Source organism: Taeniopygia guttata, chromosome 19 (assembly GCF_048771995.1).
Source record: "Taeniopygia guttata chromosome 19, bTaeGut7.mat, whole genome shotgun sequence".
Lineage (NCBI taxonomy): Eukaryota > Metazoa > Chordata > Aves > Passeriformes > Estrildidae > Taeniopygia > Taeniopygia guttata.
The window spans coordinates 6,807,687-6,823,051 of NC_133044.1; the positions used below are offsets into that span (position 1 = coordinate 6,807,687).

General features: G+C 45.6%; 1 protein-coding gene across 6 annotated transcripts in view; it reads right to left on the bottom strand.

Annotated features, from left to right (window-relative positions):
- Positions 1–15,365, bottom strand: part of COL26A1 (collagen type XXVI alpha 1 chain) — a 167,662-nt gene that overhangs the window by 137,491 nt on the left and 14,806 nt on the right. For all 6 annotated transcript variants that reach the window (XM_030287941.4, XM_030287945.4, XM_030287940.4 and 3 more), the window contains exon 2: positions 6,511–6,633. In XM_030287941.4, coding sequence (XP_030143801.4) covers positions 6,511–6,633 — 123 coding nt within the window. The remainder of the gene's footprint in view (positions 1–6,510; positions 6,634–15,365) is intronic.

The window sequence follows — 15,365 nt, forward strand, 5'->3', positions numbered from 1 at the left end:
TCCCCCACAGAATATCAGAGTGTTCTGAAATCAGATTTCAAATCCATCAAGTTTGAAATCAGATTTCAAATCCATCAAGTTAAGTAACTATATCTCAAAGCACTTGGAAAGAAGGGAGTTTAAGAGCTCAGAGAAGCTATCAAATATGTATTTGGTTCCCAACACCACCACACCCACACAGACCACATAACCATCCTCTCAAAGCCTACCAGACACTGCTTACACCAGGCAACTCCTCTGTGTGACACAGACAAGACAATTTCACCTCAAACCAGTGCTACAGCTGATGCAGGGACAAGAAGCACCTTTGCCATCACATTTGCACTCACAGGCATGGCAGAGACCATCACTGTGAATCAGAGCTGTGCTCTTTTTGCCTGCAGCCCCAGCTCTTCCAGCTTCCCTGCCACAAGCACAGTAGTTCCCCAGGGAACAGCGTAACCAGAGGAGTTCCAAATATGCTCCTGCAGACACCAGATTAAAAAAAAAAAAAATCACCAGCCTGCAGCTGCAGGAGTGTTGGAGCTCATTGTGTCGTCTGCCTTTGCCAATGGGGAGGAAGAAGACTTTGTTTAGCTCTGAACACATCTGGTTCAAACAACTTAGCAAAAGACAAAACCCAGGAAACAAACTTATCTACCTGCCATGCCCTGCTGTCCACAGCAATTCTTGACAGTTTCTCAGTCCCAAGAAAAAAGGCCAAGGACACAGAGACAGATGTTTCTATGCCACCACAGACTAATCATCAGCTCCTGCCTTTATTAACAATCAGATGTCAGTGCTGCTGCAGAGCAGCACTGCTGCAGGGAGGAGGAGTGCTGAGAGAATGTCTGAGCAAGATCAAAAGGCCTCAATCAGCAGCCTGAGCACAACCCCTGGAACAGGTGACCCTCCACCTGTGCCCAGCCAGCACCACACAGCCATTGTTCAAAGCTGAGAATGCCCCTTTGTGCTACAGCTCTGATCCTACACACCCAGAGCCTCTGTCTGTCCTGTTGTAGGAGCACTGTTCATCCTGCTTTTATATCCCATGTGTGCTTCAGAGAGCAGATGCCTTTTTCCAAGCACATTTCTCTCCAAGATGTGGAGTTGTAAGGGAATTAAACACATAAAAGAGTTTATGTGTAACAGGATTTCAAATAGCAATCCTAATGCACTGGAATAAGCTCTGGGATTTATTATTCAATTGACTGGAAAGCAAGAAAGAAAGAAGGATTTCCCTGTGGCATTACTAGTTCTGAAACTGAGGGGAAACATCATCTACAGGCCAATCTCCTGGGTGACAGATCCCCAACTTCTCCTACTGACCCTGTAGCAACAGAGGTTTCAAAAGCACAGAAGACCAAATTGGATGAGCCTGCAGAATTCCTTCTTTGTTATTCTACAAACTAGCTTGTAAAATCCCTCCGGGAGCAGTAATGTGTTCAATTTAAATGAAAAGAAGAAAAAAAAAAAAGGAAAATAAAAGAAAACCCAGCATTCAAAAACACCAAACAAGAATGATCCATGCAAGATGTGTAGCCTGCTTACATGAAATGCACACAGTATTTGTGATAAGGCAAACCAGCTACAATACTGAAATAAGAAAACAGGCAGTGACAGGCAGCTGGAAAGGGCATCACAGCCCAGATTTGCTGTGTTGTAAGGACACTCTTCCTGCCATCTCTCCCATCTCTGAGTGAAGTTCAAAGCCAACAGATGAATAACTTAATGTTTGGAGTTTCAATGACTCTAAACTAAGTAAGAGAACAGGTAAACCCATCCGTGTACAAGCCAGCTGTGGGTTTCCTGGAAAATCTTCAGTCTCTGAAGGCAGAAAATGCTGCAGAGACAGGAGGCTCAAAAGCTAAAGTGAGACAGCTCTGTGACCATAGAGTACAGCAAAGCATAATAAAAGCTCACACAGTCTTGCTGGGAGCATTCATTTTCAAGGCTGAGACAAGTAGGAGAGGAGCTGGAACATCCCACCACAAATGAAGAACATTTCCAGAGATGAGATGGGGATTTTCCAGAGATGAGATGGGGATTTTCAAGGCAACAACAGTTTGAAGCAGAAAGTGTTTGTCTTGTGAAGGCTATAACAGCACATGATCAACAAGACCACTCATCCCATCCATTTACCTCCTAAGACACTACTTTACTGGCCACAACAATCATACACAAATATTCTAATCAAAAGTAGGCTGATTTTGGCCAATAGAGTATAGCAAGAAGCTGCCCTATTGTGTCATAAAACACAGTAAGACCAAAGCAGCACTGTTTTCATCTTACAGGTGAGGTACCATTGCTGGCCTGAAGGCACAGGAGATCACAAAATCTCCAACAACTGAATGTAGACTTCAAATCCTTGCCTGGCCTTCAAAATCACCCTTCTGAGTGAGCCTTGAGGAGGGCAGTGTCCCAAGTGGGGCAGGACTGGGCATCACCCTGCAGCTGCTGCAGCAAAAGGATTGCTGAGGAGAAGGGTGACAATTTGGATGCCTGGGTTTACCAGGCTGGGGATGACCATCCAGACAGCAGAGAACCAGAGATTAGATTCCCATTGAAACCCCGAGGTAGGGACTGTGTCCCTTTCTTCAGACAGACAAAGGGCACATGGGATTGAAGCAGCCCAGGAGCTTCAGCCGGGCTGCTGCAGAGCTGCCCGTGCGCCCCGAGCCTGACACGGCAAGTGCACAGCCTGTGGCACACAGGAGCTGAAGTCTTCCCTGCACAAACGGAGAGAGCTCAAGAACAGATCTGCTGAGGGAAATCCTCCAGCCAAGACTGCTCCAGAGCAACTCAGCACCCAAGCTAAATAAAGAGCCTGGGGCAGAGGGCAAGGACTGAGCAGCTCATCCCAGCCCAGCCAAGATGATGACACTCCTGCCAAAGCAGCTCTGCTGCAGCTTCCCAGGAGCAAGTGGGTGGACAGCAAGGACATCCCACAGCCAGGGCTGCAGGCTGGGATCTCACAGATCCTCCTCTGGCAAAGGCTTGACCCTGAGCTGCAGTTTGTGCAGTAAGGGAAAGAAACCCAACACGAATGAATGGGAGACAGGAAAGGGATTAAATCCTGTCTGGCCCCAGTGATGTCTGCTCCAAGAGAGCCTCTGTAGCAGAGAGCCCCTCTCAGCTGTCACCATGAGTCTGAAAGATGCCTTTTTCCTTGGCTGGCGTCCCTTTTGCTAGTGAGCAGCCTGATAAGGGGTGCTGGCAGAATGAAAGCTCTCCCAGATATGGCTGACTCCTGTAAACAAGGAGATGAAAACAGTTTGTTTCAAATCACAGCTGGGAGAAACACTACAAAGCCAAAATGGTGCCAATGGCTTGGTGACACGTTGCATTGCTTACAGTCACACAGAACACTCTGTGCCCTTCAATTCAAGCTCAGGCACCATAAATCTCCCTGGAGAAGAATAGGGGAAGGCCAAAAGACACTTTAAATTTACTTTTGTAGCAAAAGAAAAGCAGATATATTTATATTACCTGAACAACTGCAGGGATATAGAGAGCAAGAACATTTTTAGCCACTACCAGACATGGAACGAGCATGACCTTGCCTAAAGCTAGGCTTCCAGAAATCCCAGAAAGAGAGACTGGTACAGACATGGTAAGGAGAAAACAGAAACAAGTAGAGCAGCCAGGCTGAGTTTTGTGCTCTGTTCATCTTCTGCAGGATCTTCAGAGACCTGTCTAAGGAAGTTGTACAGCTCAGTGGCTGATAAACTCTTACAAGCCCCTTTGAAGCCAGTTTCTTAACAGGAAAGGCACTACACTGCCTTGTGACTTTGGGAACTGTTTTTCTTATTTTTATCCTTTATACATGAGGAGTCTTCATCTCAAAACTGGAGGTGGGGTTTACCTGAAGTAGGAGAGAGATTGGTTTCCTAAAAAGACAATACTTATTGTGGCGAGAGAGGAGGAAAAGGTATTTAAAAAAAAAATAAAGTAGTTTCAGTACTTCAGCTTGACTTCAAGAACAAAGAAAGCCACTTCAAGCATCCCTATGGGCTGTGTGCTAGGCTGCTGTGTGCACAGAAAACAACACCTCAACCACACAACCTGGCTCAGGGTACCAAACTTTGTCCACAGCAATACACGTCACAAGAGTCCTCATTTTCAGCAGCTGTTTTTCATTCTCTTATCAAAGTCAGGTGCATTGCTGAAAACAAACAACCATTTATAAAAGATGTCTTGGCTGGGGATAACTTATCCAACAGCCCATTCAACTCTCAGGATCTCAGATCCCACCTTTGTTGTTACTCTTTCTTGGAGCTCTCCCTTTCGGACAGTGGCAGTAGGGGAAATTATCAAGGACCTGTTTTACCTCTGATGGTAAGTGGATGAGTTCCAAAATTTTGTCAGCAGCTTTCTGAGAGGTCCTTGGGAAAGAGGTGCAGGGTCTTTCTCTAGTTTATGCAAGAATGTCATACAATATGTGCCTAGAGGCATATAGGCATTCCCCTGGAAGGGTTCCATCCTCTTGTCTTGCATTTCCTCCCAGCCCAAAGGGAACAGAGCATTGATGTCCTCCCATCTCTTCAGGAAGGTTTCTCCATAGTGATCATCTTCCAAAAATGCAGCTCCTGTTAGCTGAGCTTTCACCAGCTGAGATCTTGAATATTTAATAACCCCAGCTTCTTTCCATGATATTTTCACACAGAAAGAAAAATTGAGATGTCTTCTGCTGTTCTGCATTGTCTCCAAACAATTGGACTCATCAGGCAAACAAACCAAACTACATTTGAAACTGAAAATGTTCCATGAACAATGTCACAACAGCACACACTACTCCTAAAGTCTCTGGTTTAATGTAAGAATCAATGGCATCAATCAATTGCAGGGGCACACAAAAAGAATTTTTACTAATAACATAATCAAATGTTTGGTTCTTATTAAATTCCAGTTGTGTTAAAAACAAAAACTAAGTAAGATTTTTGGCAAGTTTAGGAGACAAGGTGAAAGCTCACAAGTTTCTAATGACAATTATGTGCTTAAAAAGCCTGGGAAATTAAAAAGCTTCAACAGAAGTTTGGCCATGACAGTATAAAATATGAAGTGTTTCAACCACAGCCTTGCATAAAGACAAAAGAGACACCAAAGCAGATATATTACAAGTGAAAAAACTGAGACTGACCACTGGCCAAGTGGAAACTGGAGAACCAACAATGGGAACAGCCCCATGCAAGATGTGAGTTCTAGATGAAGTGTCACAAGAACAGGGATGTGGGGCTCAGCCTGCCATCACCTTCTGGCCAGGTTATCAACTACAGGAGGACCTCAACCAGTGCCCTGTGGGTGAATTGGTAACAATAACAATAAAATGACTGAGCTCTGTGAGCTAAGTTATGGCTTGTCTACTTGGGAAATTGTTTTAGAAGCTAGGTGCAAATTTAGAGCACAATGGCTTTTTTGCCCCAATTCCCAAATGGGTGGGTAACACTATTCTGCTCTGAGAATGCCTTACAGAGAAGGCAAAGCACTACAATGCAGACATTTTACTGAAAGGTGGTAGCTGGGGACAGCCATTTCACACTTTTTTTTTCCTTCTTACATGTAGGTTCCGAGACTATAAATGATCAAAAGGCAAAGCAGTCTCAGGGCAAGTTTTTGACATGTAGCTGTTTTTAAGCTTTGTTTCTTGTCTGAGGAGAGGACGTTCTGTTTTGACGTGTCTTTAAAGGCCACTGAAATCCAGGAAGTCTAAAGAAATTCCACCCTGAAAGACAGAGGACACACTTTGTCCCCCTTGCCTGTAAGGGATTTGATTACAGCTTTCCAGTGTATGTGATCAATATCACCACTACAGTCCTGAGTATGGGGACTTGTTACCAACAAGTCCCACAGAACCACTGACCCAGCATCCCTGCTCACCTGCCCACTCACAATGAACATTTTTCTGCTTCCAGGCCTGACCAGCAGCAGTCTCCTGTGTGGAGAAGCACAAACTGGCACTACAGCTGGAGCTAAACTGTTTCACATAAACTTATCCTAATACTGATGTTTTTGAATTGAGCTATCTGTCCCCAGGCTGAATTTTCTTCCCTTTTGTAAATGTAACTGATGTTGTCACATAACTCCTACAATAGAAGTTGCTTAATGAAAGAAAAGAACTTTGTGTTTCAAGCATCTTGTGTAAGATTATATCACCCAAATAAATAGGCATTAGGTAGGTGGAGAATGCATATTAGTCAGGGGGTTCATGTAAACATTCCTGTATAAAAAATGTAATATTTTACAGCTCGGTGTGCTTGATTTGTGAGAACCTCCACATTGCATAGAATAAACCTTTCTGAATTAGACCCTGACTGTGATTAGAGAGCTCCTAAAACTGGAAACAATGCTACACTTACCTTCACTTGTGATTTCCCTGCAGTTATCAGCAGTGGTGTTCTCCAGTCTCAGCACCCCAAAGCAGGACATCCCACCTGACCCTCTGACCTCAGCCCTCTCTGCAGCACTCACCAGCCAACCAAGCAAAGGGGAAGGGCAGGAGGATTGGGCAGCATGAGACACGAAGATTTTTACCTCACTAAGTTGGCACAAGGTCCTGGCCAGCGGCAGCTCTGATAAACTCTCTGGATCACCGTTTCTGACCCGTTCTGCACCTGGCAGGAGACTGTCCTTGTGACTGTGTAGTGACACCAGTGCCTGCAGGGAGAGAGGACACACGTTAGTGAGCCCCAGTGAGACAACCAGGGAACCAACACACACCAGACTGCAGGAAAAACAGACGGAGGATCTGGGAGTGGGGAGGTTTCTTTCTTCTGCCAGCCATAGCCAGGCTAACTTGCAGTCTTCACTTCTCACCCCAACCTCTCCTTCCAATAGCTGCAGAAAGATTCCCAGCTCCTGCCAACCTGAACCACAGATCCAGTAATGCCTCTTGCTTGGTTGTCAGAGGCCAGAATTTTACAGTGCATAATTTAGTTCTGTGACTTATCAGAAACAATAGGACTTGGGGAAAAAAAGGACATGTTCCAAATCTCCTGATAGTCAGCTCCCATTGTACTGGTCTTAATTCCATCTTGCTTGTTATGGTATCATTCCCCAGCCTCCCACCATTCTGAACAACAGCAGAGTAGGAAAATTCTGCTTTTTGGTGTGGTGGAGTTCTGTGTCAGCAGGGCTTTAGCAAGCTGGGTGTTGAACAAATCCTGTTGTTGTCCTGCTGAGGTTTCTGCCTAAAAATGGGCAAGAGAAAATGCAGGGGAGAGAGGGATGAGTGTCTCACACTGTCTCAAGAGAGAGACAGACCCCTCACTGCAAGGTGTGTGAGACAAAAGTAACTGCAGAGTCAGCACAGGGAATTCGGACCTAAAGACCCTTCAAGGACCTTCTCTAAAAAAAAGAAAAAAAGTTTTAGGTTCTAGGGACATGCTTGAGGGGGTACAAAAAATTCCCCCTTGCAAGCATTGCTCATCTTTGCCAAATACTGGTTCATGTTTTTGTGAATGTTCTGGTGTAGAATGTTTTGTAATGCTTCTGTACATCAGTGTAGTTAACGTGTTTGAGAGTCACTTTCCTGCTGACTGGGGATCAAAACTGGGTCACTGTGGGACATGGAGACACCAACTTGTGCTCCAAAACACACCCAGTGCTTGTGTAAGCACTCCCTGCTGTACCAGAGCCAGAGTCCTGGCTCCCCATTGATCTTTAGGCAGGAGCCCTCAATAGAGCTGATCCCTTCAAGCACCACAGTGACTCCCCAACCTTACACACCAAAAATCAAAGTGGAAATGCACCTGCACATCCCCTTTTCCCTCCCTAAACCACCTCCTCTATGTCAGTTCGATTTCCCCAGAGCACACCATTTACAGCATTTGCTGCTCTTTCCTCCTTTTTGCATTCCCCTCCCATCTCCACAGGCATCCCTGCTCCCTGCAGAGCTCCAGTTCCGTGAATAGGAGGCACACATGCCAGGACCACATGGGGCCAGCGGGCTGACCCTTGGGCTACAGCGGGCCAGGAAGGCTGGGACACCCAGGGAGGGGTGGCTCTGTGCCCAGTGCCACGAGCCCAGCAGCAGGGACAAGGCTCAGCCCTGCAGCTTTCCCTGAGACACTGCCCCTGCTCACCATAAACGCCCTGGGATTCCTCAGCAGGGAGTGTGGACTGTGGGCACACCTGAGGTGACCCCGGGTGGGCAGGGAGGTCTTTCAGAACCACTTATCTCAGATTTGTCAGGGATCTGTGGTGTGTAAATAAAGATCAGGCACTGGAGTACTCAAATGTCTCTACTGACATCTGCAGCATCAAAACGAGGGGGAAAAGATAAAGTTAATGAAGGTTCAGATCACATGATGACATCAGATCCTTTAACAGGCTCAACAGAACTTCCATAGAAAGTTTAGGGAGCAGGACCAGGAGAAACAACAGGAGCTAAAGGCTGAAAATGTGAAGTAAAGTTTTGTTTTACATTTCACTTGCACACCTGGTGCAATCAGCCATTTGGTCTCTCCAAGCCTTAGTCATGGGGTTTGTGCAGACAGGGGTAGTATCTCCTCATGCCATGGGAACAGCCAGTTGGGCACAGAAGGAAAAGCAGCCAGGAGAAAGAGTGAGAATGAGAGGGGCTGGGAATATCACAGCCCTGCATTCACAGAATTCACAGAATCACTGCGTTGGAAGAGACCTTCAAGATCATCAAGTCCAACCCAGCCCCAACACCTCAACTCAACCCTGGCACCCAGTGCCACATCCAGGCTTTGTTAAACACATCCAGGGATGGGGACTCCACCACCTCCCTGGGCAGCCATTCCAGAACCTTATCACCCTTTCTGTGCAAAACCTTTCCCTAATATCCAACCTATATTTCCCTTGGTGCAGCTTGAGACTGTGTCCTCTGGTTCTGTCAGTGCTGACTGGGAAAGGAGACCAACCCCACCTGAGCACAACCACCTTTCAGGATCTTTAGAGTGATAAGGTCACCTCTGAGTCTCCTTTTCTCCAGGCTGAGCACCCCCAGCTCCCTCAGTGGTTCCTCACAGCCAGGAGTGAAAGGTACATCACACTCTTGGCTTCCCATAAATAGCATAATTTTCCTACCTATACAAATACACTTTTAGGGGTTTTACTGTGGCACACAGGCAGGTGAGACAAAAACAGGAACACAGGATGCATTAGGACATCCAGCTTAGAACTCACTGCAGATAAAATAGCACAATGATTACAACAGAAAGAAGACAGACAGACAAAACCATCCCAAGCCTTCTCTTTGCAAGCCAAAAGTCAGCAAGAGCAGCCTCCAGAATGCAAGCAGGCTTCAGACAACGTGACGAAAGGCCCCATCATGGCTTACAGAGATTATAAATGACCCTTTATATTATACACAGATGCTAGGAAGGAAGGTTTAGGACTTTTACTGGCATGCATCCAGGATGGCAGAGAATATATTGCTGCTTATTCAAAAAGAATATTCCAACCAAGCAAACAAAATGATCCAAACAGCAGCTCCTTTAGGATCTCATGCATGCTCATCACCAGCATATTTACTGTGATGTTCTGCAGCATCCCAAGGAACTGGTCCTTGCTCAGAGAGAGGCGTTTCACTTGGTCCATTTCCTCCAGCTGTTTCCAAAGAAACATCCCCTCCTCTCACACCCTATTTAATTCTTGGAAGACTTTCACAGACAACAGAGGGTCTGCAGATCATGGCCTGCAAGCTGCTGATTTAGACAGTTTCCTTCTGGGGCTACAGACACAGATCTCACCTCTTGATCCCAGCTGACAATGTGTTTTTCCAGAAGGAATAGGGGTGCTGATGCCAGCAGATATCTAATCACATTCATGGTGTAGGTTCAGGATGTTACTGTGGTTAAATGGAACAACAAAATCAATAGTTTGCTTCCATTTGGAGATAGTCTGCGAACTCCTGCTTGGAGCTTGAACAGACTCTGCTGACTCAGCAAAAGCAGTGAGGGCTTCAGGCACCTGGACACTGGAGGATACAAGAAATCCTCACCTTGCAGAGCACATGGGGAGCAGCCTGAGAGGATCTCACAGGGCATCCAGGCTTAGTCAGAAAGATGGGGGTGCAGTTTGCTTCCATAGGCAGACACCAGACAAAGCCACACTTGCACCCCACTGACTTTCTGAACCTCCTGCACCCCTCAGCAGAACAGTTCACCCCTGGAGATTCTGGATGGTTTTACAGCCTGGCACCCAACAGTGAGAGAGAAAAGGGACTGCAGAGGGTGGAAAAGTGTAAGGTAACACAACCCAGCTGAAATAGGTTCCAGAAGAGCCACACACTCACATATCAAAGCTTAATTCTTGGATAACATAGTTAGAGCAATCATTTCATGGATGAGAAAACACTGACAGGAAACTTCATCTTCCCTCCCTTCTCACCAATGGGATTTGCACAGTGCTCCCTAAACCCACAGGGTGCATAATGGACCTCTTCATCCATCCATCCATCCATCCATCCATCCATCCATCCATCCATCCATCCATCCATCCATCCATCCATCATCCCTCCATCCCCCGTGAATGCTTAGGAGCATTCACACCACAACACACAGAGCCATCCCCAAAAGCAGTGTTTGCTTCTTTCCTAGTGCAAACTGCTTGCTTTTTCCAAGCTTCTCTGCATCCTGGGTGTCCCTGGAGGACATTCCAGGTGGCTCACAAGAGAAAAGCCACCTGGCTTTTCTCAGTTAGCTGCTCCATTTCACTGAGAAGGGGTCACAGAGTGAGCAGGGTCAGAACCACTGGGCTGAAGTGATCAGGACCCAGCAAGGGCGGGTGAATTGGGATTGTGCAGCTCAGGGATGAAAGTGGCTGCATTCCTGCCTAATCAGAGGGGTGACAGTTCAGCACCACACACAAACCCAGGGCTGCCTGCCCTGCTAGGGACAGACCTACAGCAGGCACCACCTCCCCCACAGGAGCTGTGGGCTGATGCTCTCACTGGGCTGAAGGACACGGCTCCAGCTCCTGAAATCCGTGGTCTCTGAGCACATCATGTTCCCACCACCCCAGAACTGCTTCCAGCAGAAACAATCCTCCCAGCTGGGCTCTGCACAAAGCCATTTGTAGAGCTGAGTAAAATGGAGATTTGGTTTGGGTTTGGTAGAGAGTTAACTGGACAAGCCAGAAGGAAGAGAATTCTTTCTGGGAGTGGGAGAACACTTAATATGCAGGATAGTTTCAGCAGCACCTCTTCCATGTGTTTGGGCACAAACTGACCCTCCCCACTCTCAATAAATATCACAGAGGTCTCTCAGGAAGGTTGGCATTTCTGATGCTTGTGATTTGCCCTAAAGCTTTGTCCTGTGTAAACAACTGCACTGAATTATCTTTTTGTTTCCATAAGGATAACACACTGTGTGTTATACTTAGCAGAGATCAACATTTAGGGCACAGAAAACAGTAGGAGTGTTTTGATAGCTAGGTAGATTTCCCCAAGTTTCCTCATTGCATTTTTCACTGGAGCTATCAATTTCCCTGCAATCCTAGTGAGGAATTTCAATAAAATCAGAAGGTCACTGACTTTCACTGGGAAAAATTGTTGTTCTGACTCAATGAAAGCAAACTGTGCCCTTTTCTCTGTGTCAATAGTACAGCATCCCATTTGCTCTGCCAAAATAGCAATCCATACACTGTGTGCTGGAGCCCAGCATCAGGAGGGGTTAGTTATTTATATATTCCCTTGGGGCCAGGAGCAGAAGATGCCCTCTACATGCCAAGAAATCCAGATTCAAAGGCTGTCAGGCTCTCTAGGGCATCTCTTCCTGAACCATTCACTTCTATGAAACTACATTATTCCTTTCTTATCCACAAATACACACCTCCCTGAATGTGCTTTGACTCTCATCAGGATCAAGTTTACCAGCTAATTCAGTTGGCTGTGGCCAGGTTAGTCTTTACTGCTGTGACCTGGCTAAAGAGGAAACTATCCCATCACACGTTACTGGAAATCTCAGATAAAAGCCAAGTTGAGCTTAAGTTTCCCCTGTTCTTGGCTGTATTCCTGCTCTCCCCAGGTAACTAGGTTTTAGGATCAAGGCTGTCATCCAGCTCGTTGTCCAGCTACAAAATTCAATTGTAAGCAGCAGTCTCCACAATATTGGAATGTTCAGCATTGATGGATTGATTCAGGTTTGCCTGTAGATAGATGGACCTTTGCTAAGGAATCCATGCAGGACCACCTGGCAGGGGCGAGGGGCTGGCTGTACACAAGCTTATCATGGCAGGGTTCAGTTCAAAGCAGATTCTGCTCCTCCATTACAAAGTTTTAAGAGGCCTGCAAGTCAGAAGCCACAACAAGCCACAATAATCTTGTTGTCAATATTGATGTTTTACACATGCCTTACTCCCACAGAGCACTTCATAGTCACTAATAGAGGTTACCCTGACTCCTGCAAAAAAGGGAGAAAAATCTCTGTAACAGCCCATTCATTTTGGGAAAGGAATAAAACTGGAAGGCTGCTGGTGTTTCTGAAGCCAGACAGCAGCAGCCATTTGAAGCAGCAGAGAGCCAGAGGCACGAACAAGAATAAGACATGTTCCAGGTCTCCCACTCCGCTCTGTTGGTCAGACAAAGATTGGAAGGAACTCCAATCTCTGCACACACAACCACTCCACCCCCACAATAAGAGTCTGAAAAAAGTGGCCATTAAAAAGTTCTGACTAGCAGAGTAAGATGGGACAATTTATCTAGGAAACTCCCAATAGCATAACCCTTCCCCAGGGGGGCAATATGTTCTGTGCTTAGTGCACTTTAAATATTCACAGCCTCAGGTTTTCCCACACAAAGTGTATTATCAGAGCCTGCTGGAAGGAGTTTAGTCCTAGAAGAATCTTTACCTGAGGAGGAAAACACAGTTCAATCTACACAACAGCTTCAGTCTTCAGCAAGTTCTGCAGCCAAGCACATTTAACTGCGCTTTCCTTGCTTTGTTTTATGCAGGGATGACCCTCCAAAGAGCACTGCCTTGAGGGCTGAGCTTTCTTCAATCCATAGGAAACTGCAGAAGATTTTACCTTATCCTCCTGCAGCCACTGAAGTTACAGGTCTAAGGGAAAACCTCTCCCTATTGGAATTATTAAACACCTAGAAGCAGCATAGCTAAATACCAAGGAACATGTGGGCAACTCTTCTTCAGAGACAAGGAGGGGATCCAGCTCCCCAGAGCCACATTCAGCTCCTTCAGCCATGAGAACATTCCTCTTCTCTTCTGACTTTCATTGACTGGGCACCTGCCAGCTGCTGCAGCTACTGCAGGAATGGCTCTGGAGATAAGACACTCACCTGTTACACACCTTTGATCCACTTGCAGAGCATCAGCGCTGATATTAATGAAGATTTAAGTGCTGATCAGGCAGGTAGTATCAGAAACAAACTGAGCACATTCAAAACATGTCATGTGTGTGTGAGGGCAGAGGGCACAAGGAATATTCCTCCAGCATAAATTCCCTCTGATCCATACCCAGTACCCATCTCCTCTCAGTTTGCCAGTGACACATTCCAACTGAATCAAACCATAAATATGGTCGACCTGAACCATAATTACCTTCAGCAGTGAAATGAAAGAAGTTAGTCCATGATTGAGTGCTCAGAAAGAAAAGGGGGCTTCACCCCTTTGAAGTTCTTTGCTTTTACAGACATTCTTTTACACACTGCAATGTTTTGCTGCTCCCTCCCATGAGCTTATCACAATCAGTGAGAAGACAGTAGTTTCCAGTGTTCACAGAGGGAGGAAAGAGGAAATGTACAAAAATATCCATGGAATCTGTCTTTGTTAAATTAGACTGACTTGATGGAATTTGGCATTTGATATCCATGCAGCGTGTAAATCATGCACAATTACAACCAAGTATGTCATTTTTGCAACATTAAAAGCTGCTTGAATCAGAGCCTTTCAAAAGAAGAACCTGAGTCTAAACATTTTTGCACAGCTGGATAACGTGGTTGTAGATAGGTCTAACACCTCCATACTGTGAATACATCCATAGAACTGGTTTGTTCATTCCTAAAAAGCCTGACCTTGAAAAGAGGGATGGGATCACAGGAAAAAAAAATCCTTAAGACCTTGATTGAAAGTAGAGAGCTGGGATTTGGCACACCAACGATTTGTCTGAACTAGATCCCTGTGGTCAAAGTCTACATTTGGTACTTTCCTGTGTCCTCCTCTGAGGGTCTGATCTAGAACTGGTTACACTGAGGACAGTGACCCTGATCCTCATTAACAGCACCAGACTAACTTTGATAAAAGTCAGTACATCTGAGTTTAGAGAAATTCAGAATTAAACTCTAAATTTGACTTAGCAAGAAGTAGAGTGCGAATTTTAAGTAGAAGAACAGGGCACTGACACACACCTGCTTGTCCTCAAAACCTTTGCAGAAAATAAAACATTAAGGAAAGCAGTATAAGGAGTCACTGACCCTGTCAGAGCATCCTGTGCTTTACTACTGCTCCTGTTGTGGTTACAGCTGCTCCTCCACCATCCACAAAGGCAGTGCCCATGGCTGTCTTTAATTCCCCTTGTAACAAAACCCTTTGCACAATTCAGCCCTCCAAAAGGGACAAATCAGGCTCCTGCTGGTTTCAGCATCTCCTTAAAACCCACCCTTTGCCCTACAGAGCCTGTATCTTCATCACCAGCCAATCTGCAGGGATTGGACAGGGCCTGCTCCCAAATTTGTTTTGCTTTTTTTTGCTTATAGAGCTCTGTACAGACAACAGAGCATCTTTGTGCCTCCCATCCAGCCCTCTGGTGCCAAACTCCCAGCACTTACCAGCAGCAGTGAATGCCACATGCATGACAGGAACACAGGCACTTGGCCTAAATGAAACAGTGTTTTTCATTAACATTATACTGGCACCAAAAACCACAAACTACAGCAAGAACAAAAGGCAATGTCAAAAGGACAGTGTTGAGTGTATTAAAAAAAAAATAAGATGGCATGGTAAAGCTTCCTACTAGTGCATGATGTTAATCTGCTCTTGTAACATGCATGTTTTGGGTTTTTCCTGGAGCTGAACGGTTGGGATATTGCTGCCACTGGAGACAGGTACATCCTTTTGATAGCTAGAAAGAAAAAAATATATATTGAAAGAGATCCCACAGACAGAAATTTGCTTTCTCTTTAGGGTAATACAGATATGTTTTCCTTATGTTTTCAACTATCAGAGCAGTGAGCCCCAACAGGTATCAAAAACCAGATTAAAGTTTTAGCTTCAGATTCACAGGTCTTAGGATGCAACTGGAAATACCTGCACAAACAGCTGTGTGAGGTAAACTGAACCCACAACTCTTCTAGCAGCACCTCTTCTACCTGCTCATTTCTCTTTTCCTGTGGAACGTGACAATTTTTTCAGTCTAGGTCTTCATTTTGGTCAGCAGCTTGTAAAGGGATTTGTGGGCTCTGGTGT